Genomic DNA, 21330 nt, shown 5'->3' with positions numbered 1-21330 from the left:
CATCTTTAAGGGCAGTAAACATATGTGGAACATGACTGATTTCGGGACTCGGGATTGTAGAAGATGCAGAAAAATCAGAATTGGAAATGATGTGGAAAAATCAGAGATTTTTTATACTTTGGTCCCTGAGAAAGAATTTTACATGTATGTAAACAATGTTGCACCGTTCAATAAGCGGTGAAGAAACTAAAGAAGTTTCGCAGTTTTATCCTGGGCCACACTATTACTGAACAAGTTGCCCAACAAGTCCAGAGATAAGAGAAAAACACACTGCTGAAGCATCCCTCAGCAGAAATGCCTAGGTCTCGTTTTTTCCTGGGTTCAACTGTAAAGTCTGTAATGGAGAAAACCGGCCCGGACGACCCTAAACAGTTCTCCTCCAGAAAAATCGATTTTATAAGTCCAAACAGATTAGGGGACCCTCTACCAAGATTTTATTACTTCATCATGTCTGGCAGTACATATTGAGAAGTGAGAACATAGGCCATTTTGACAAGGCTTATATAGAAAAGCACTTTGCCTTTTCATGTTTTAAGTGGGCTTCCTACAAGTTGTATGGGTAGAGTTTTCTCAAATAAGTTGCAGTTTCGAAGTGGCTCAAGCCCACTACAAAATTCAGAAACGATGCATCTCAATGTGAAGAGTGCTAAGAGTTGGAAGTAAATTTAGAAAAAAATTGGAAAAACAAAACATAGTCTCCGTCCATTTGTTTCCATCTCCAATTTTCAAAGGAGACTTACTGACAGATATGAAGGAATCAAAAAATGATATGGACCCATTATCTTTCATCAATCAGTCAAGTATATGATATCCACTCCAGGGTATATGATATTCGCTCCAGGGGACGATCGGTAACTCCGTATCAACTCTATTGCCATATCCGATGCCACTTTGTTTTGACCCAGTGAATTCTCCGGATTGATATAGATCTTCTCAAGAAATGGTGAATTGGCAAGTAAAAACTCGACCAACTCTAGCTCAGGCTTGAAACCCACGAGAAGTTCTATCTTCACAACTTGAAGCCTGTTAAGGGTGCAACCGAAAGGGGCTCCAGCCTCCATATAGCCCAATTTTCGTGGTGGTATATTTGTTAATCTTGTAGTCGAGGCCTGCAGAAGCAAATTAGAAGATTAAACATCGTGACAAAATGGGAACAGGTGGTCCTGCAACAGTATGGTACGCTTGGCTTAACGGGTAAGCCAGCGAAATCCTTACATTAGGCCTCACAATTTTCTACAATTACAAAAAGATGATCTCTAATTGAAATAATGCCACAATTACCTTAAAAATTCTGGGTAACTTATGTAAATCTTCGAAGGCCACCTGTTTAAAAGTTTTGCCAAACGCAGGTATTGAGCGGGCATTGGTAATGACGCAAAAACTTAGGGTGTTGTCCGTTGGAATCGCACAATATTTTTTATAAGCAATGACAAGTCGGTAAGAATTGTTTGGTGTTTGAACTAAAATAAGAACAATACCAACATACTCTTTGCTGAAGACACTACACAACTCACAACTTCTTGAATAGATCACAGTTCTTGTTTTGAAAGTTTTACCAAATGTACGGAATTAGGCTAATGGCAAAGTCAAGCGGCTCCACTATTAGCAGTCATAACACCCAACACAAATCCCATAAAATCAGATCACAGTGGAAAAACATATAGACATGAGACAAACAGTACGTTAACTTGTTTGGAGGGCTTACCTGAATCTCAAGTTGGTTCAAATTGGGGGTGTTTCTAATCAAGCAAAGAGCACAAGAAATCTGATCAAAATCAGCAAAATCCAAGCTATTCAGTTTGAGATAATTCAGACCTTCAACTGTCGTTGGAAGCTCTTGGGGAAGAGTGTCTCTTGCTAAGAGCTTCAAAGCAAAATGGAAACAAAAAGCTATAGATTAGTATGTTTATATGTACTTCCTGAACAACTTAACCAAGGAAAAAGACTTCATTAATTGCGTACTAGAATTTATCGATCATTCCACCCGAGCAAAAAAGCACCCCAACACTAGGTGCAATGATATGCAATAAAAAGTTAAGAACTTCTTAGAATTTGGAAATCTGAAGCAAGAAGACATCCACAAAAGCATCGACAGTATTGTGCTAGTATTACTGCAGTAAACCGTCCGAGAATAAATTCTATCGGTAGATTCAGTACGAATGCAGTACTATTGCCACATTCCACTCAGGATTCAACATTGAACCTGTACTTACCTTTAGCAAATTACCATTCACGGAAAGCCGGGTGAGTTTAGGCAAGCTAGTGAGAAATTCCAACAGAGTCGAGCTCTTCGCGAAATGACCTGCCTCTGTGTCCAATGTACTAACTGTGACATCAGCCAGCTTCGGGACATCTTCGAAACAGATTGTCTTGAACTTGCGGGGGGGTTGCAATTGGAAGCTCTCCAAATTAGGAGCAGAAACCTTGATACGATGGAAGCCAGAGCAATCCACTAGGATCAGCTTCTGAAGCAGGGGGCTCCCGTGTAAGAGACTCTCCAACTTGTAGGCCTTTAATTTTACTCTCCTAAACTTTAACGTGATAAGGTTTCGAAAACCATTGAAATCCGGAGGAGGTGCAAAAACGGTACTGCGAAGCTCCAAGTGAGTCAAGTCGAGGCACGAAAAGAAGCAACGTGGCAATAAGTGACGCCTGTTGTATCTGTAATCAAGGGTGAGTTCCTTGATGTTTTTCCTAGAGAGGAGATCAATCCATTGATCTGTATCCGGAACCCGACGAGAGAGTTCTGGAATGTAGAGAGTGACCTTGACAAGGGGACCATGATGAAGCACGAAAAATTTGCTGATGGTTCTTTCGAGCTCGTAGTGAAAGTTCACGAGTCTACCCCAAGTTTCCTTGATGGTTAAGTAGAATTGGTAGCCGAAATCCAGGTGTGGAAGAGTGGCCGAGTAACCCCTCCACTTTCGTGACAGTATACTTGTTCTTACAGCGTCTCGAAGAGGCAAGCGACTCAAAACGCAGTCGATTATGTGCCTTGGGAGATTGCTGATCAAATCCAGATTGCGCTGTCGCCTTCTATTACGAGTTTCCATTGTTTCCTGTGCGAATTCAAGAAATGGAAGGCGAGCAATCAGTCAAACACAATCGTGCACTTTGAACGTGCTTCTGCTCAGATTTTTTCTTTTTCTTTCTTGTAACAGGTACACACATGATTTCACGTACAATAAAAATGGTATACATTAAAGTATACTCAAGGGAATTGATATTCGCGCTTCCTTTTTTGATGCAGGCCTACTTTCAACGTTAACTTCATGAACAAAGTAGAGCGTCTGTATAAAAAAAGGGAGTGCTAATATCCATTTCCTATAATCAAATCACAATTCACAACTATAATTGGGGGGGGGGGGGGGGGGGGGGGGGGGGGTGGTTGGGGGTGTTTGTTGGTGTTCCACTAAGGCTTTTTAAAAAAAAATGCATTTACGAAAATAACTTTTTAATTTGTTTTTGTACTCTTCAAAAGATCTTATCGAGATCTATACAAGATCCATATTGCACAAAAAATTACTCCTTTCATTCCCATTTTGATTGTCCATTTTCGTTATTCGTGCCGTTATTTAAACGTTTATATCTCCCAATCAATAATGTTTTTTATAATTTTGAAAACTTTGTATAATAGACATAATCGAGAACTATCAAACAAGATTCATATTGCATATTTTTAGAGATTTATATTGGAAGATATAAGCAATTGAAAACTGACACAAACATCCAAAAAGGACAAAGTAAATGAGACGGAGGGAGTATTTCAAGTCCATCATTTTTAAGTTTGAAAATTACTAATAAGTATTTATTTTGTAAGAAGGCTTAGTGGAATGGTTGTATCCAAAAGTCTCTTTTTTCCAATGTAAGCCCCAGCGTGCAATCCTGGGGTGAAATTGTCGCATGGGAACAGAATATGCACTTTTTCGGTACAGAAGACTTAACCACAGAGAGAGAGAGAGAGCTCTTACCAGAAAATGTTGTTGCAATTTTTCTGACCTTGTTCTTTCGAGCCTGGAAAAAGTTCCAGAGTCTTTACGTGCTATGGCTTCACGAATTCGCTTTAAGTAGAAGCCTATCTTTGTCTTAGATTTCTAGTACTCCTCTACCAACACATGAGAAACGCACTCCTAAACTAGGAAGAAGTCCTCAATTCCCTAGTGTCCTAGTAGTAGTTTATCCTTTATAGAGCAGGGCAATTTTAAACCCTAGTAGCCTCTTAACCCTTGCGCAAGGAAAGATGGCTGCAAGCAAATACTCCACAATTCCGAAAGCAAATAGTACTATATTGAGCTGGCTACTCCGTGAATAAGTTTTTTCCAATAAAGAAGCTAGGAAAATTAAATACGGAAACCGTTTCGACAAATATGTAAATTTTAGACGCGTAAATTAGGCAATGACAATCAGTCAAGAGGAGGGTTTTAAATCTCCGTATCGGTATACGTAATGGTATCAAGAATACCAATGGTTCGGAGGTCTGAAACTTTGTTATGTAACGGCCGAAACCGAAACGATAGCGTCCTTTATCTAAAGCCCTAGCCTTGTCGAGAGTTACTTGGGACCAAAACGTGATGATCACATGGCTTTTATGTTAAGAAATTTTTTAATCCGGTCTTATTTATGAAACTCTATTTTGTTTAAATCTCGTGTTCGTAATGAATATTCGTCCACATGTCTTTTTGTTTCTATAGATTATTAAGTGGTCATGTGCCCTGATTCATTCTATAATCACACATTTATGCGTTGGGTTCATCAATACTATGTGGGTTTCACAATATGAAAGTGCAGAGGAAGTTAAACGGACTTCGGGTTGGTGCTGTGCAGTGAGGTGTGCATCACGGTACTGTGCACACCACTGCACATCGCCATCCCCAATTCAAGTTAAACGCATGTGTGTTAGGGCTCAGACTTACTGAAATACTCCTAATTACACCTAGAGAAACTTTTGTATATATCGGGGATAGGAGGGGTGGTGGTGTCTCTTCTGATCCGTTTTTAATTTTTTGACTGTTTTTCGAGAACACTTTGATAATCGGCTCTGTTCATTTTGTAGAATTCGGCTAGAACATTAATCTTGTCAAAAATCATATTTATCGGATTTTATTACATACATGATAAGCACACGTGAAAATTGAAGAAAAATAACAAATAGATCCAAAAACACACTGAATCAGAACCCAGTTTTTGTTTTTCTTTAATTTTCACGTGTGCCGATCATGTATCTCCTAAAGTCTGATGGACATAATTTAATGTTCTCACTGAGCTCTACAAAATGAACGGAGCCGATTATCAAAGCGTCCTTAAAAAATGGCCGACAAATTGAAAACGGACCGGAGAAGGACACCACCACCCCTCCTATCCCCAATGTATACAAAAGTTTCTCTTACTCCGTGGGGGTAGGGTCTTCTAAAAGAGAGGTGATTTCTCCTGGGGCACCATCACATATCTTCCCAAGCCCATCCACAAGCTCACTCATTCTGCGGCTTATATGTATTTTAAGTCTTAAATCTCATCCAAGGGCGGAGCCAAGGGTGGGCTGGCCTAGACTATAGCCTTGGTGAACTTAAGAAAAACAAAAAAAAAATTAAATGTAATATTTTAGCTCATCAATTTTAGCCCACCTCACTTTCTTGTGCATTCTATGATTATTTACATTGAAAGAGAACTTGTTAAAGATATCGACTCAGATTTGGATAATAAATGATCTCTACTCATTAAAACATCGTAGGGCACAACTTCAGTAGGGTGCAAATTCAATAGTGTACGATTTCTTGTATTTTTCTTTCATTCTTTTTGAACATTTACATATCTATATATATGTACAAGTTTGCTGGACATTAATTATAAAACTCTTCTTAGTTCATGTATATAAATTTTGTGTTAGCCCAGGAGAGATTAAATTTCTGGTTCCGCCATTGATCTCATCACAATTATTATGGGGTAGTAAAGAAGTCTGAAACACTATTTAACAATTTTTTCTTTCAATGAGCCCACGGCTGCAAACCATTTTTCTTATTTTGGTTCCATAAATTAAGGTTTATCTAATTCAATGCCAAACAGTATTTTATACTATTCACACCTTTTACAATCCGCACTTTTCATTTTCTGATCAAATTTTAATAATTCGAACTATTAAATGTGTTTAAAACGTGATTTTAAGAGTATTAGTGAGAAATTTGCTCAACAAAAAATCAAGAAGGGCTTGATCCGTGCGAGTTTTCATAAAACGGTTTCTCGTCAGCACTTATGAAAAACTCTTAGATCAAGTCGTTTCCGATCATTTTTTTTGCCTATTTATGTTTGTAACTTTAAAATCACGTTTTAAACACATTGGACGATTTCGATCATCAAAATTTGATCTGAAAATAAAAGTTGCGGGACGGTGCGGACCGTAAGAGTGCGTGGACTTAGAAAATTTGATTTGGTTGTACACTTCGGTTCCCACGAGGGATCCCGGATTTTAGTGTTGGTGCGGGCTTCTTTTGTGAGCCGTTGGATCTCATCCAACGGCTGGCGTTTTAAAGAGCATCTCGCGGATCCTAGGCGGTCGGGTCACGGGCAAAAAGAGTTCTCGTGGGTCATGGGCACACAAATAGATCCCTTCGTTCTTTCTTTTCGTTTCACGCTGAAACACAGAGAGACAGAGAGAGAGAGAGAAGCGACGAAGACGAAGAAGAAGTGGGACGACGAAGAACATCAAACCTAGCAGAAGAAGATCGAAAATCATCACCACACCACAAGGTTTCTCTCTCTCTCTCTCTCTCTCTCTCTCTCTCTCTCTGGAATCCGTTTATTCTAAACCCCCAAAATTTTCTGGGTTCAAAAAATTGGGGAAAGTACAGATTTTTGTGTTCTCTCTCTGGCTCATTCTCTTTCTCCTCATTTCGATTAGGACTTTTTCCATGTCGATTAGGGATTTTTTTTTCTGTTACTCGAAATCTATGACTTAGGGTTTGAATCTCTCGTTCCAAATCAACATGGGGTAATCTGTAATTCAGAAAATTTACTTGAAAAGTGTCCATACATCATTTTGGAAGAACTCAAATGTTCATTAACCATCTGTTTGTCCGGTTGTGACATATTTTCTTTTTTAGAAAAAAATAAAACTTTTTCGTATTTCTGGTATTTCCTGCAGCGAAACCTGAAAGTCGAGAAATAATACAACGGCTCCAATGGGAGGCCCGCACGAATTGGAAAAAGAGTCCTTCTACTGCCACACCCATTTACACACCCATTCACACACTCACACTCACAACAGTATGGAGCCCGCACACACTACACACCCAGTGTGAGTGGGCCCACCCTTGTTGTGAGTGTGGGTGTGTGAATAAGTGTGGAAAAAATGGGATCCCTCACCTGAACCTAAGTGTATATCACTATATATATATATATCACTATATATATATATATTATACGAGTTTAATGTCTACTTTTCATCTTCATTATACACCCAATTTTCAAATTATTTTGTTCTCCCAAGTCCTTAACCGCCCGTCTTCTTTGTCCAGCGCGAATAAACCACTTATCAATAGCTTTTCACTCTTTGTTTCTTTTTCTTTTTTTAAATTCATTAAATTTATGCTTTATGCACCATGTACTAATCATACAGATTCCGCTTCCCTATTCAAAGGCTGAAAATAAGCTCCAATTTCACAACAAGGGAAGCTATTGATAAGTGGTTTATTCTCGCTGGACAAAGAAGCGGTTAAAGACTTTGGAGAACGAAATAATTTGAAAGTTAGGTGTATAATGAAGATGAAAAGTAGCCATGTGATTCATTGAAAATGATATGGTAGAAGAGCTAGATTATACGAGTTTAATGTCTACACTTGCTTCTAAAAATGCGAGAAGAGTGATGTTTGTGTGATTCTAGCTTGCTCTGCAAACCAGCATATCTCTCCCTCCAAAGAAAACGGCTTACAGATGTACTGATGGTATAGGTATTAGACTATGCTACTAACTGGGGAGATGTTAATGTAGCCGTAGGTATCTTTAAATAGACAATGAAACATGTGAATTTGGCTACTTTTGGTAATATGAAAGGATCTCATCTCAATGTAGTTATTCCTCTGCAGGTTTGTCCAACTAATTTAACTTCTTATTATTAACTAGTTATCTGACCAGTGACTTTCTAAATTATAACACTTTATCTCGGTATAGAATTTGGTGATTGCAAGGGTGCTCTAGTTTAGTTTCCTTTTACCTCTCAATTTGGTTAGTTATAGTGTCATACCAATTGCTTAGCTCATGATGACATATCTTCTTCCATACTTTGCTGTATTTAACTTGATAGATTTATTGAAGAGATGGAAGATGTTATAACGGCCATTCCCCCACCTTCAAGGTTCTTCCTAGAAGATCTCAACAACTTTACTCCTCCATCGGCACCTCTTCCACCTCCCTTCTTAGTATTCTCTAACTCTAAATCAAATGAGCCTATCTGCCCATCACTTCTCATCATTGCCATATCTTCTCCGTCTCTCCACTTTTTCCACCACTTATCCGCCAAAACCCTAATAGGAACTGTAATCCTCCCTGAAATACCCTTCTCCGGAAACACTATCAAACCCTCTCTCAGGGACAAGTCCTGCAACATTTATTCCCTCAACGAATATGGTAATTCGACACTCATTGTATCCGTACAGTACCAGGTCACTCCAGAAAGATCTCATGCTGTTGCAAAGTTGCTTATTGGTGAACAGATTATTCCAGAAAAAGTGTTGGTATTGGATTCGGTTCAAAGCAGGAACTTTCGTGGAAAGCTCTCACCAGATGAAACAATTGCCTTCAAACTGGAAACATCGCAGCAGAGAAAGGGGCTTGGTGATGGTTGTAGAGATTCTTCACTGCTAAAGGGTTTAGACTACTATCCTTCGGGGAGCGTAGTGGACGGATTGGGTGCTGCTCTATTGGGTCGATGCCAGATGAAGAAGATGAAAGGAACGCTCTGTGTTTCGTGGCCTGAATTTGGTGGTTCAGTGGCAACAGTTGTTAAGACACTACTGGTCAACAATTTACCAGAGTTAGAATATGGTTTCAACGGTGAAGGTGAAGATGTATTTGGGTTTGGTAATAAACCTCTTGATTCTGAGTTATATACCTAATAAGATGGTTTTTGGATGGTCGGATATGTTCTCAAATTGTTTTCGGGTGAGGGAGGTGGTAGGTTTCTAACTGTTTTGTAATTTTAGGGGGCATGTCCTTGCGCATTCTATGAAAACTTTAGCACAGTCTGTTTTCTCAACTTATCCGTCTACCATTTTGATGTGTTAAAACATTGTATTATACAGATCGGAATTCTACGAATTTTGAGGAGTAAGATGATACACATGTTTGTGGCAATTCTTGTTCGTCTGTTGGTATGATCATAGCCACTTGGCCATCTTCTACTTGGTGCATTATTAGCACAAAAGAAAACGGCTGATGGAATTTGTGTTTCTCAGTAATGAGTTTGCTTTTGCATATTTTGGTTGACAACTTTGTCTTTAGCACTCTATTTTGTGCAGATAGACAACTCGTCTTTAGCACTCTATTTTGAGGCCATCATTCCGTAAACCTTTTTTGATCAAAGATAATCCCATTTTTTAAGAAAGTTGTTGAAAATCGAAGGAACCAGAAGCCAATTAGTAGAATCACAAAAATAATATGAACATCCATTTTAAAGATAATAACTGACCGGTATACACATCTCTGTTATCTTGCTAAGCATTTCATCTGTGTTTCATCACCCAACTTTCTCAAGATGAGCAGCAGTCATTATTCGTTGGTCATGCCATTGGTAGTCTTTGTTCAGGTTCTTTCTATAGTGAGAAATGAGAACGTAGGCCATTTTGAGAAGGCTTAGGTAGAAAAGCACTTTGCCTTCCATCTTTAAAGTGGGCTCCTTTGAACTTCAAGGACTTGTTACAAAACTGACATTTTTTTATTAGAAATTTAACTAGTCCTTAGGGTGCCCTGAATTTGGCTTCCTAGAAGTTGTATGGGTAGACCTTGTTAACGCTGCAGTTTCAAAATGGCACGAGCCCACCACATAAACAAGGCGTATCAATGTGAAGAGCTAGTAGTAGATTCAGCAAAAATTTGGAAACACAAAACCCAAAAAGCTATAGCTATAGCATTTTGCCAAACGCTGCTTGGTACATTTGTAAGTAGAGAAAAAGCTATGAACCCATAATCTTTCATCAATGAGTCCAGATGTCACGCAGAATCAAGTATCTGAAATCAACTCTAGGGGATGCTCGGTAATATCGTAGCAACTCTATTGCCATATCTAACTTCTGAATACTCTGGGTTGATATACATCTTCTCAAGAAATGGGGAATTGGTAAGTAGAAACTGGATTAAACTCTAGCTCAGGCTGGAAACCTACGATGAGTTCTATCTTCACAACCCGAAGCCTGTTGAGGGTACACCCAAAAGTAGCTTCAGCCTCCATATAGCCCCATTTTGGTGGTGGTGGAGCATCAGCCAGTCTTGTAGTAGTAGAGGCCTGTACAATTTGGAAAAGACATTAAGACCATAAGAAGGCTCGCCTGTTTAAAGTGTTGCTTTAGGCCTCTAAAGCTATTGACCCGGCCCTTGTTTTGACGCACAACACTACGTTGTTGTTTGTGCTAGAGCCAGGAATCACACAGTGGGGACAACTACTGAATGAAACCTAAACTTCGAGTGAAAAACATGACAAGTTAGTAAGAATTGTTTGGACTAGATCGCAACTTTTTGAATAGATCACAACCCAAGAAGTACAGAATAGACACTGGATACAGAGATGACATGATAGGGATGCGCGCATACTTTATTTCTACAAAATGTTGAACACAGTACATGTACATGGGGATATGCTCAATTATATACATATAATATATATATAACACTCCAATATTGTGGTGTATTATTTCACCATAAGTATATGTCCCCAGTAATTGTAATATACAATTAGTTATGAAGAATTGAGATTGATGTGGGACTAAGAAATCCTTTACCATTTCCAGTTCAATTGAAATATGGTAAATCCAACGAGTTGCTATTTTTCCAACTTTGTAAACCATAGTGATATGTCAATTCCGAAATCATTGATAATCATGCCAGCAAATGTCCAAAAAGTGTCAATCAGATTTTTATTTCTTAGTCATAGACACCATAGAAGTGTCGGACACGCTACAGGGGACACATGTCTGAATTAAGATTTTCACAGTATTATTATGGATACGGAAAAAAAATATCGAACACATGTCTGTGTTGGTGTCCGTCGGACACGTATCGGACACGGACACATCACCTTCTATTAAGTGTTTGTGCTTCTTAGATCTCAACGATTGTTCTTGTCTTGGTTTTGCATAATGTAACCAATTAGGTTATCGCATATCCATTCATCACCTGTTCGGTTTCCGCGATGACACATGATGTTTGAGGGATACCAGAGGATCGAGAAGAAAGTGTTCATTGGGAGAAAAGAAACGAGACTCAGTTGTTATTTCATTGGAGGGATTACCTGAATCTCAAGCTCCTTCAAATTGGGAGTGTTTCTAATCAAGCAAAAAGCACAAGAAATCTGAACAAAATCGGCGAAATACAAGTTATTTAGTTTTAGATGCTTCAGACCTCCAATTGTTGGTGGAAGCTCTTGTGTAAGAGAGTCTGCTGCCAAGAACTTCAAAGCAAAAAATGGCAACAAAATACTCAAGGTTAATATGTTTATATGTACTCACTGGAGAAAGAAAATCAGTAAACGAGTTAACTGAGATGGGAAATACTGCAATGATCTACCAACGTGTCCAATGTACAATTAATTGTGACATCAGACAGCTTCGGGACATTATCGAAACAAATGGTCTTAAACTCGAAGTTGGCATGCAATTTTAAGATTTCCAATTTAGGAGCAGAAACCTTGAAATGATCGACGCCGGAGCAATTCACAAAGATCAGCTTCTGAAGCAGGGGGCTACCATGTATGAGACTCTCAAACTTGTAGGCCATGAAAGCAACTCTTGTAAGCTTCAACTCGAGAAGGTTGCGAAAACCCTTGAAATCCCGAGGAGGTAACAAACCGAGATTATGAAGCTCCAAGCGAGTCAAGTTAAGGCACGAGTAGAAGCAATGTGGCAAAAGAGAGTCTAGTGCAGTTCGTAGTTAAGGGTGAGTTCCTTGATATTCTTCCTGGAGAGGTGAAGAATCCATTGATCTGTATCCGGAATTGATCGATGCCCTAACCAAATTTTGGAATGTAGAGATTGACCTTGACAAGGGGACCAAGATGAAGCAAGAGAGCATTGTAGATGATTCTTTCGTACTCGTGCTTCAGCTCATGCTCCAAGTTTTTTTTTTTTTTTTTTCACAGCGTTTCTGATGGTTTGATAGAATTGGTAACCGAAATCTAAGTGTTGAAGCGTGGCTCCGTAGTCCCTCCACTTTCGTGACAGGACTCTTGTTCTCAAAGCGTCGTGAAGAGGCAGTCGATTCAAAAAGCAGTCGATTAGGTGCCTTGGGAGACTGCTGATCAAATCTAGTACGCACCATGTACCCTTATGCAAACTTCACTGTGCGTTTCCGCTACATCATTATTGGGTTATGAGTAATTATTCAGTAGTCCGAAAGTATCACCATATGGTACTCCGGACCGCTTTACAACCACGCATTCTTGTGGAGTCCATACAAATAGTTGTATGGACTCCACAAGAATGCGTGGTTGTAAAGCGGTCTGAAATACCATGTGGAGGTACTTCCGGAGTATTGTATAATTTCACTTGGATTACAGGCTAATGACAACTAGTTGTTTTCGCCAAATAATACTCCCTCCGTCCCAAAATATTGTGTCTGTTTTCTTTTTGGGACGTTTCAAAAACTTGTCTATATCTTTTAATTTATAATATTTTATACATTCACCTCTCTCTCTCTCTCTCTCTAAATATATATATATATATATATATATATATATATATTATTTGATAGATCTCAATTAATTTTTTTAAACAAAGATTTCAAAATTATAAAAAAACATTATAGATTGTCATATATAAACAATTTTTTGTGATGTCCAAAAAAAAAAAAAAAACAGGCACTACAATTTGGAACGGAAAGAATATTATTTTAGTTGATATACGTGAGGAGAATGATCTGCCTAAAATTTGTGAAAATATGAGCTTTAGTCTATTTAATTCGTTTAGTTTAGTGGAAACGCCCCCTAGCTATAACTAAGACTTTCACTGAGGCCAAAAAAAATGATGTATTCCCGACAATGCTCAAGCCGACTAAATAATTACTCATGTGTGGCTATAGGGTCTTCTATGCAGAGGTTTTGGCTCCTAGGACACCGCCACATATCTTCCCAAGCCCATCCACCGCAGTGGTGTAGCTGACTTAGTCCTATATCTCATCACAAATGTGTGGTGGTAGAGAGGTCTGAGACACCAAGGTCGACATTGAATTAATTTTTCTTTGGATGACCCCCCGGCTACTCCTTTCTCTTATTGCGGGTCCCTAATTTTAAGGTTACCTAACTCAAAGCGACACATATTGATCATTGGATACTCTTCCTGTCAAGGAAAGATATCAGGGAATTCACAATTGACAATTCAATCAATACCCCTTATGAGATGCATTCCTGTATGTATTCTTGTCGAGAGTTCACTGAATTGAAGCTTGTAAACTGCATATTGAAACCTGCAAGTGAATCTAGTGGCTTTCAGAATGTCATTAGACTTCACTTTGACAGAGTCCCATTTGGAAACAACATGCTTAGGACCCTGTTATTATCCACGTCCGGGCCTGCTTAGGAGATTGAGTACAAGACTTTGCAGTGGTATTGGCCATTTGAATGTACATGCTCCGAACCTCAAACTGTTAATTATCATCTGGAATAATGGGATAGAATCGACACCCCCCAAAGTGTAGTTCTGTGTCATCGCACTGGGTAAGAAAATGGCAAGTCTAACGAGGGGCAAAACACCACAAGTTTGGTTGAGTTTCTTGTCAAATTGCCTAGAGTTTCACATCTTCACTTGGAAAACGTTTTTCTTCGGGTGAGACATATTTTGTTACTTGATCTGTTTCATCTATATGAAAACATGTTGTTTGGCACTATGTATTTATTCTATTCTGCTATTTGTCTCGAAATCTTTTGGCTGCAGGTGGTGGTCTAGGCAGGCTTCCAACAAGATTTACTCTTGTGAACTTGCTCTCATTACATACTATGGTGTTCAGCGACGTGGATGTTATTTTATGCAAACTTTTTTAATCCGAAGTTTCCCCAACTTGATGGAACTTCACATTTTGGTATGAATGGAAATTGAAAAAACTTGTATGCTGTAAGCCATAACTATTGTTGTCAGGCTAATCTGATTTTTTCAACTCCACATTTTTGCCCTAGTACGAATGCTTTTGTAGAGCGGGTTGTAATTAATTGGAAGTCCCCTCCTGCATGGATCAAACGCTCACCAAACTAATCTTTGTGATAATAAAGTACCTTGTGGGTTTAAATCCTCACAGCAACTTCTCAACAAACTTCTGCTAGCATGTTCACCAAAGCTTGAAACATTGTTCGTTGAGCTAAGTTCCCAACTCAATCTAAACGAAGGATTCAAGATTTCAAAAGAGTTGTTACAGTTTCCTTGGTTGTCACTTAAAGAGCAGCAGTTACATTCTAGAAAGCGATTTTGTTACCACAGATGTTTTGCCTTATCCTCTCTTGTCCTCTTCCGCTCGTGTCTGGTCCCAGAAATTTTGTAGACCTTTTCGGAGCACTAGCTTATGAAATAACTAAAACCTTATAGCAAGCCAGTTAATTATATATCTGCAGCCTTTTACACAGGTGTTAATGTGAACTGTAAAGTTTTAACACCTATTCATGCACTAAGTGAATTTTGGTTTGAGTCTGATGCGTAAATGGCGCTGCATTACATCATGACTTCCCTAGAATGAAAAATGGACTGATGATGCAATCACCCCCTAAAATACGTACTGGTTTCTAACCTGGTCTGGTGGGGATTAATCGATGTGGGTTGATTTCAATATTAATTGGACTCCGCAGGTCATGTTTATAAAAGGTTGCCACGTGTGTCATTCCCCACTTTCCAGGGCTTATTTATGCGCATCTTGGTATGCTCAGTTGGTCATTTTGAGGGATGGTTCCCAGGCCATGTGGTCTATTACCGTTTTGCTAGGCCATCTAGGCCTGTTAGATCTTAATTGTCTTCAAAAATTAAGCTATTAGGTAATGACTCTTAACAATGTGTGTTTGAAATTAACAATGCATGTTAAAAAACTATTGTCCATGAGCTATCTATCTTGTACGTGAAAATCCAAAGATTTACTCATCGAAATGATATACTTAAAGGAAGAAGCAGAATGCAAACGGAACACTCATGCATATGGTGGGACTAATGCAAATTCTTTCATTGAAAAGCACTTTAGCTTTCATCTTTTAAGTGCTCTCCTTTGAACTTCAAGAGCTTGTTGAGATCTCAGGCAATTTTTTTAACTAGTCATTATTCATTAGGGTGCCCTGAATTTGACCCTTTTGCATGAGTAGAGTTGTTAACTTAAAAACGCTGCTCAAAGTGGCACATGCATGCCCACCATATAAATGACTCATCTCAGTGTGAAGAGTATGAACAGTTAGAAGTAAATTTAGCAAAAATTTGGCGTAAAAAAAACATAAAAAGAACTATAGATAAAACTGGCTAGCATAGGTTTACTTGGATGTGACCGTAACTGCTATCCCACTATTTTACCATACGTTACTTAGAACATTTGTTTCAATCTCCAATATTTTAAAGTAGAGTACTTATAAGTTACTGAAAGCACACAAATGAAAAAAAAAAAGCTATGGACCCATAATCATACGGAGTATTTTCTCACCAATCAGCCTAGAGAGATATCCAAGGTAGGGGATATTGCTCGGTAACACCGTATCAACTCTGTTGCCATATCCAATATCAATTTCTGTTGGGTTTGTGAATGCCCGGTATAGGGAGACCAATCGATAGACATCTTCTCAAGAAATGGTGAATTGGCAAGTAAAAACTGGACCAACTCTAACTCAGGCTTGAAACCCCTGATGAGTTTCATCTTCACAACTCGAAGCCCGTCAAGGGTGCATCCGAAAGGGCCTTTAGCCTCCATATAGCCCCATTTTGGTGCTAGTATATCTTCTCTTGTAGTAGAGGCCTGGAGAAGCAAATTAGAAGATTAAAATTCTTAGGTTTACTTTGTATTATCTTTGGAGGCTATTCTTATGCTTTCTTTGTATTATCTTTGAATGCTCACCTGTTTAAAAGTTTTGCCAAAGGCCTCTAAAGGTATTGAAAGTTTTGCCAAGGCTATCCTAAGGTATTGAGCCGGCATTGCTTGTTATGACGCAAAACACCAACACATTGTCTGTACTAGAGCGAGGAATCACCCAATCTATCAATACTATATTGTAAGCAAATGTAGTTTTCAAAATTAAAATCAAGCTATGTCCTTAATTCTTTCTCCTATGTGCCATTCTTTTTTTTTTCTAGGCAAAAATAAGTTTCATTAACTCATAACACGAAGTATAGATAATAGGATTTTGGATACACCGGCCTGACCATCCAAGACCCTTTTCTCCAAGCCAGAAAACTTACTTTCTACCCCTGGCTTGCACCAGAAGCAAATGGAATTTATGGTAAATTTTCTAAATTACAAGTCAGTCTCCCCGACAAATAACAGGACTGTTCTCACCCTCAACTAATCCCGGGAAAAAAAAATCAATCAAATAATTTATTGCGCGATAGAATTTCTAAAGAAAACAACCAAATGAAATTGGTGCCAAACCATGTAAAGCAAAACTCAGAAGATTCAGCAGGCTGAGCCCAAATCAAAAGGGAAATAACAAAAACATGAAAAACAGAAAAGAAAAAACTTGTTGGCGAGACGCCAACAGGACACCCACGGGCCAAAGCCCAAACACCTAATGGGCCAAAACCACCACCTAATAGGCTAAAAGCCCAACCCCAAACCACAGCCATCAGCCCAAACCAAAGCCAAACGGCCCAAACACAAACCTCACCTAAACAAACCCTAATCCTATGTGCCATTCCTTTAATAAAATTCATTTGTTCTTTTTTCACTACACTTTGCAAAAGACTAGAAGTTAAAGATAAAAAGTTACAAATTAAAATGCTTTCAAAGTTCCTTTTATGCTCAAACACATTCTCTCTTGAATAAGTATTTCTTAGCGTTGATCCAACAACAGCTTCACTTAACAAACAAGACCAGTAGCTAGCCATTGATCTTTTAAAAATAATTTAAAAAGACTATACCGGTAGCTATAAATAACAGTATGCATAAGATTTTTTTATTTTTTATTTTGCCTCCGTGCATAGCATGGATACGACACTTGTATTGTCAATGTGAAAGTTTTACCCCACAAACAATGATAAGTCAGGAATTGTTTGGACAAAAATAATTACAATTCCAACACACTCATTGCTATGGTCTAGACAACTAACAACTTTTTGAATAGATCACAACGATTACTCTTGTCTTTGAAGTTTTACTCAACTAGTGCTAACCCGTGCCTACGGCACTACGCATTCCGGTTTGAAGGGGATGACAATTGTGTGATTTAGGTAAAAACCATGGGCACTTAACCGAAAAGTAGGATGAAGCACTACAGTCTTTGGATCAAATGAATCTAAGCCGTTCCAATAATTTATCTCCACACCCTTCTGTTTTATAATAGAGTTTTATAATAGAGATGTACGCAATCAGATTATTGCAAACCCATTCATCACTCATTCAGTATCCGCGATGAAAAATGATGTTGTTTGGAGGGCTTACCTGAATCTCAAGTTGCTTCAAATTGGGGGTGCTTCTAATCAAGCAAAGAGCACAAGAAACCTCATGAAAATTGGCGAAATCCAAGCTATTTAGTTTGAGATACTTCAGACCTTCCACTACTGTTGTTGGAAGCTGTTGTGGAAGAGTGTCTCCGGCCAAGAACTTCAAAGCAAAATGGAAACAAAAAACTATAGGTGATTATGTTTTATAGTGCTACCTGAACAAAGAAAATCAATTTTAAAAAAAGACTTGATTAAGGTAGGCTATGATGTATTAGAATTTTATCTCATACCACTCAAGCAAAAATGCACCCAAATACTAGTTGCAATGATATGTAATACGAAGTTAGAAATTTCTTAAATTTTGAAAAGATGAAGAAAGAAAAATCCGAAAGCTCTTCTCCCTGCGCGTCGTTTCTCAGTCCCAGATTGACTGATCAGTGTAGAAAAGTGTGTACACTATTGTGCTAGTATTACTGCAGTAATTGTGAACAAAAAAGTCTAAAAAAAAAAAAGGGTTTTAAAACACAAATGCGGACACAACTACGTCCGGAGCCGCCATCTGATGTATGTGACTCATGCACATCAAACGGCTCTGGACGCAATTGTGTTTTCAAGTTGTATTGGTTGTTGGGCATTCTATAAGCAGATTTAGTACCAATGCAATTCAACATTCAATCCGTACTTACCCTTAAAAAATCACCATTCAAGGAAAGCCGGGTGACTTTAGGCAAGCTAGTAAGAAATTCCAACAGATGAGAGCTCTTCGCGAAATGATCTACCTCTGTGTACAATGTACTAATTGTGACATCAGCCAGCTTCGGGACGTTTTCGAAACCGATTGTCTCAAACTTGCGGTAGTCTTCGAAACGTAAGATTTCCAAATTAGGAGCAGAAACCTTGAAATGATCCATGCCGGAGCAATCCACAAAGACCAACTTCTGAAGCAGGGGGCTCCCATGCATGAGACTCTCAAACATGTTAGCCTTGAACTTAACCCCGGTACACTGTATCGCGATAAGGTTACGAAAACCTTTGAAATCCGGAGGAGGTACAAGAAAGATATACGAAAGCTCCAAGTGAGTCAAGTTAAGGCACAAAAAGAAGCAACTTGGCAATAAGTGACGCTTGCGGTTTTTGTAAGTAATGGTGAGTTCCTTGATGTTCTTCTTGGAGAGGTGAAGAATCCATTTTTCTGTATCCGGAACCGGATAGACTGGATAGTCATCCGCAACGAATTTCGGAATGTATAGAGTGACCTTGACAAGGGGACCAAGCTGAAAAAAGAAAATCCTGCTGATGATTCTTTCGTACTCGTACGGAATGTATTTATCATACTGCTTGTATCTATCATAACTGTATAATTTATTTTCCACAGCGTCCTTGACGAAGAGGTAGAATTCGTAACCCAAATCTAGGTGTTGGAGGGTGGCCCAGTAGCCCCTCCACTTTGGCGACAGTATACTTGTTCGTACAGCGTCCTGAAAAGGCAATCGATTCAACACGCAGTCGATTATGTGCCTCGGGAGATTGCTGATCAAATCCAGATCGCCGTTGGCGTTGAGATTTCTTCTTTTACGAGTAATTTCCATTGTTTCGTATGAGAATTCAAGAAAAGGAAGCCTAGCAATCAGTATAAACAAAATCACTGATGTTGAAGCCTATTTTGTTCTAAACCTCTAGTATTCCTTTAACACATATGAAACAAAAAGAATTCCCAGCCTACAAGGAACCCTAGAACTCCTCGATTCATAGTACCAGTAGTCGTAAAACTCTTTGTAGGAACAGAGCAGCTTTAAACCCTAACAGGGGCTGCATGTTGACGAGGAGTAGGAGAGAGACAAGGGGAAAGATTAGGGTTTATTTGGGGAGCCGAGTTTTGTGTGGGCTACCCAGGGACTTTACTAACGCTTTGTTTTGGACCGTTAGTACAAAATGTCAATTCACTAACGGTTTGACAAAAACCGTCGCTGAGTCCAATTTCTAGTAACGCTTTCAAAAACTGCTATTATACCCTTCTATAGTAACGGTTTTTTTTACCGTTGCTAAAAAAACGTTGGGAGATCTCTATTTTCTTGTAGTGGTTTTAGATCAAAGTATCGATCAGCGAAACGTAACGATTTTAGGGATACGGCTATATATCGATTGATAGTGGAACGTATCGTCCTATACGTAAGGGAAAAAAGGTATGGGAGGTCTGAAATACCATTACGGTCGAAACTATACGCGTAGCGTTGTTTATTTAAAACCCTGGTCAAGAGTTTTTTGGGAGTAGTGTGATCACATGGCTTTTATGTTGGGAAATTCTATAATCCGGTCTTATTTACGGAATTTAGTTTTGTTTAAGTTTCGTGTTCAAGTCTCATGTGGCTGTAGGGTCTTGGAGGTTAATCAGTGCTCTTAAGTCACCGTCACATATCATCCCGGGCCCATCCACCAGCATTGTTTCTAGTTGATATACTTAATTTTAAATTTCATCACAATATGTAGTAGCAGAGAGTTCCGAGACACCAAGGATATCGAATAATTTTTTGTTGCGAAGATTCCCCCGCTACAAACATTTTCTCGTATTTTGGGTCCCTAATTTAAGGTTATCTAACTCAGAGCGACACAAAATTCTATACAAGTATTTATGCATGTTATACATGTAAACTTTAGAACCCATTATATGGACACACACAACAATTGTTCACACATCACGATGTGGGTCCCACTCGGGGTCCTACACAAATAATCCGATCTAGTTCATTACATGTAAAACATTTTTTCGAGGGCCTCCGCTAAAATCATCTCAATCCAATACCTATAGACAGTGACAGATCCAGAAATATACCCTAATGGGGGCACTGTTAATCATAATGGCGAAAGTTTATTTTTTAAATCAACCATAGTGAGATCGTACAAAATTAAAGCATGCATTACTAATTACAAAAGTTTATAACACGTACTTTAAATTAAATTAGGTAAAAATAAGCACAAAATCTCAGACAAAATATTTAAAGTACATTTTAAATGAACATCAACAAATTTTAAAATAATCGAGCTAGTATTGTTAATGTTTTTATTTTAAAATATTTTTCCAAACGGTTAAAAATAAAAAGAATCAAGAAAAAATAGCTCCAAATAGACAAACAACTCGTAAAGTAACAAGTATAAATACACTATATGATGAAATTCAGGCACTAATTCTATATGTGTATTTTCGGGATATATACAAGTGTGTACGTTTATATATTAATACACTTTCATAATTATGCTAATTTATACATAAATTTTTTTTAAAATATTTTAATTTTGAGTGGGGCACGCATTCAAGTGAGAGCACGTGCCCCCGTGTGGATCCATCCCTGCCTATAGATAGGGCCGACCTAGGGGTAAGCCCAAGGGCTTGGGCATCCCTTGGGCTGGGGCATCCAAAAAAAAAAGGAAGAAGATATAAATTAAAAAAAGTTTCCCATATTTGGCACAAAGCATGTGCTTCTTCTTGTTGTTCTCGCCACTGCATGCTGTGAAAGTTCTATGCAATCCA

The 21330-nt window shown here is 38.5% G+C and overlaps 3 protein-coding genes across 3 annotated transcripts; 1 reads left to right on the top strand and 2 right to left on the bottom strand.

Moving 5' to 3' along the window:
- Positions 1–679: 679 nt before the first annotated feature.
- Positions 680–3196, bottom strand: LOC131301371 (F-box/FBD/LRR-repeat protein At1g13570-like). The gene is made up of 3 exons (XM_058327613.1): positions 2214–3196; positions 1706–1864; positions 680–1109 (listed from the first exon to the last, which is right to left on the bottom strand). Exons 1-3 carry the CDS (start codon positions 3051–3053, stop codon positions 789–791), a joined length of 1320 nt encoding a protein of 439 aa, XP_058183596.1. The 5' UTR covers positions 3054–3196; the 3' UTR covers positions 680–788.
- A 4507-nt stretch (positions 3197–7703) lies between these two features.
- LOC131301369 (uncharacterized) lies at positions 7704–9342 on the top strand. The gene has a single exon (XM_058327612.1). It carries the CDS (start codon positions 8307–8309, stop codon positions 9102–9104), a length of 798 nt encoding a protein of 265 aa, XP_058183595.1. The 5' UTR covers positions 7704–8306; the 3' UTR covers positions 9105–9342.
- Positions 9343–15683: 6341 nt separating this feature from the next.
- On the bottom strand, positions 15684–19504 carry LOC131301365 (F-box/FBD/LRR-repeat protein At1g13570-like). Its single transcript, XM_058327599.1, has 3 exons — positions 18491–19504; positions 17803–17964; positions 15684–16164 (listed from the first exon to the last, which is right to left on the bottom strand). The coding sequence occupies exons 1-3, from the start codon at positions 19391–19393 to the stop codon at positions 15859–15861; spliced, it is 1371 nt and encodes a 456-aa protein (XP_058183582.1). The 5' UTR covers positions 19394–19504; the 3' UTR covers positions 15684–15858.
- Between the last annotated feature and the right edge of the window lie 1826 nt (positions 19505–21330).

This window comes from Rhododendron vialii, chromosome 9a (genome assembly GCF_030253575.1).
Source record: "Rhododendron vialii isolate Sample 1 chromosome 9a, ASM3025357v1".
Lineage (NCBI taxonomy): Eukaryota > Viridiplantae > Streptophyta > Magnoliopsida > Ericales > Ericaceae > Rhododendron > Rhododendron vialii.
Note: the sequence above shows the minus strand (reverse complement) of the source record. Positions and strands in the feature narration are given on the sequence as shown.

Coding starts and splice junctions, on each gene's coding strand:
- LOC131301365 (XM_058327599.1), bottom strand. CDS start 19,393: ATGGAAATTACTCGTAAAAGAAGAAATCTCAACGCCAACGGCGATCTG. Junction 17,965..18,490: donor TGAATGGTGATTTTTTAAGG/GTAAGTACGGAT, acceptor TTTGCTTTGAAG/TTCTTGGCCGGAGACACTCT. Junction 16,165..17,802: donor TGAAGCAACTTGAGATTCAG/GTAAGCCCTCCA, acceptor TTGCTTCTCCAG/GCCTCTACTACAAGAGAAGA.
- LOC131301369 (XM_058327612.1), top strand. CDS start 8,307: ATGGAAGATGTTATAACGGCCATTCCCCCACCTTCAAGGTTCTTCCTA.
- LOC131301371 (XM_058327613.1), bottom strand. CDS start 3,053: ATGGAAACTCGTAATAGAAGGCGACAGCGCAATCTGGATTTGATCAGC. Junction 1,865..2,213: donor TGAATGGTAATTTGCTAAAG/GTAAGTACAGGT, acceptor TTTGCTTTGAAG/CTCTTAGCAAGAGACACTCT. Junction 1,110..1,705: donor TGAACCAACTTGAGATTCAG/GTAAGCCCTCCA, acceptor TTGCTTCTGCAG/GCCTCGACTACAAGATTAAC.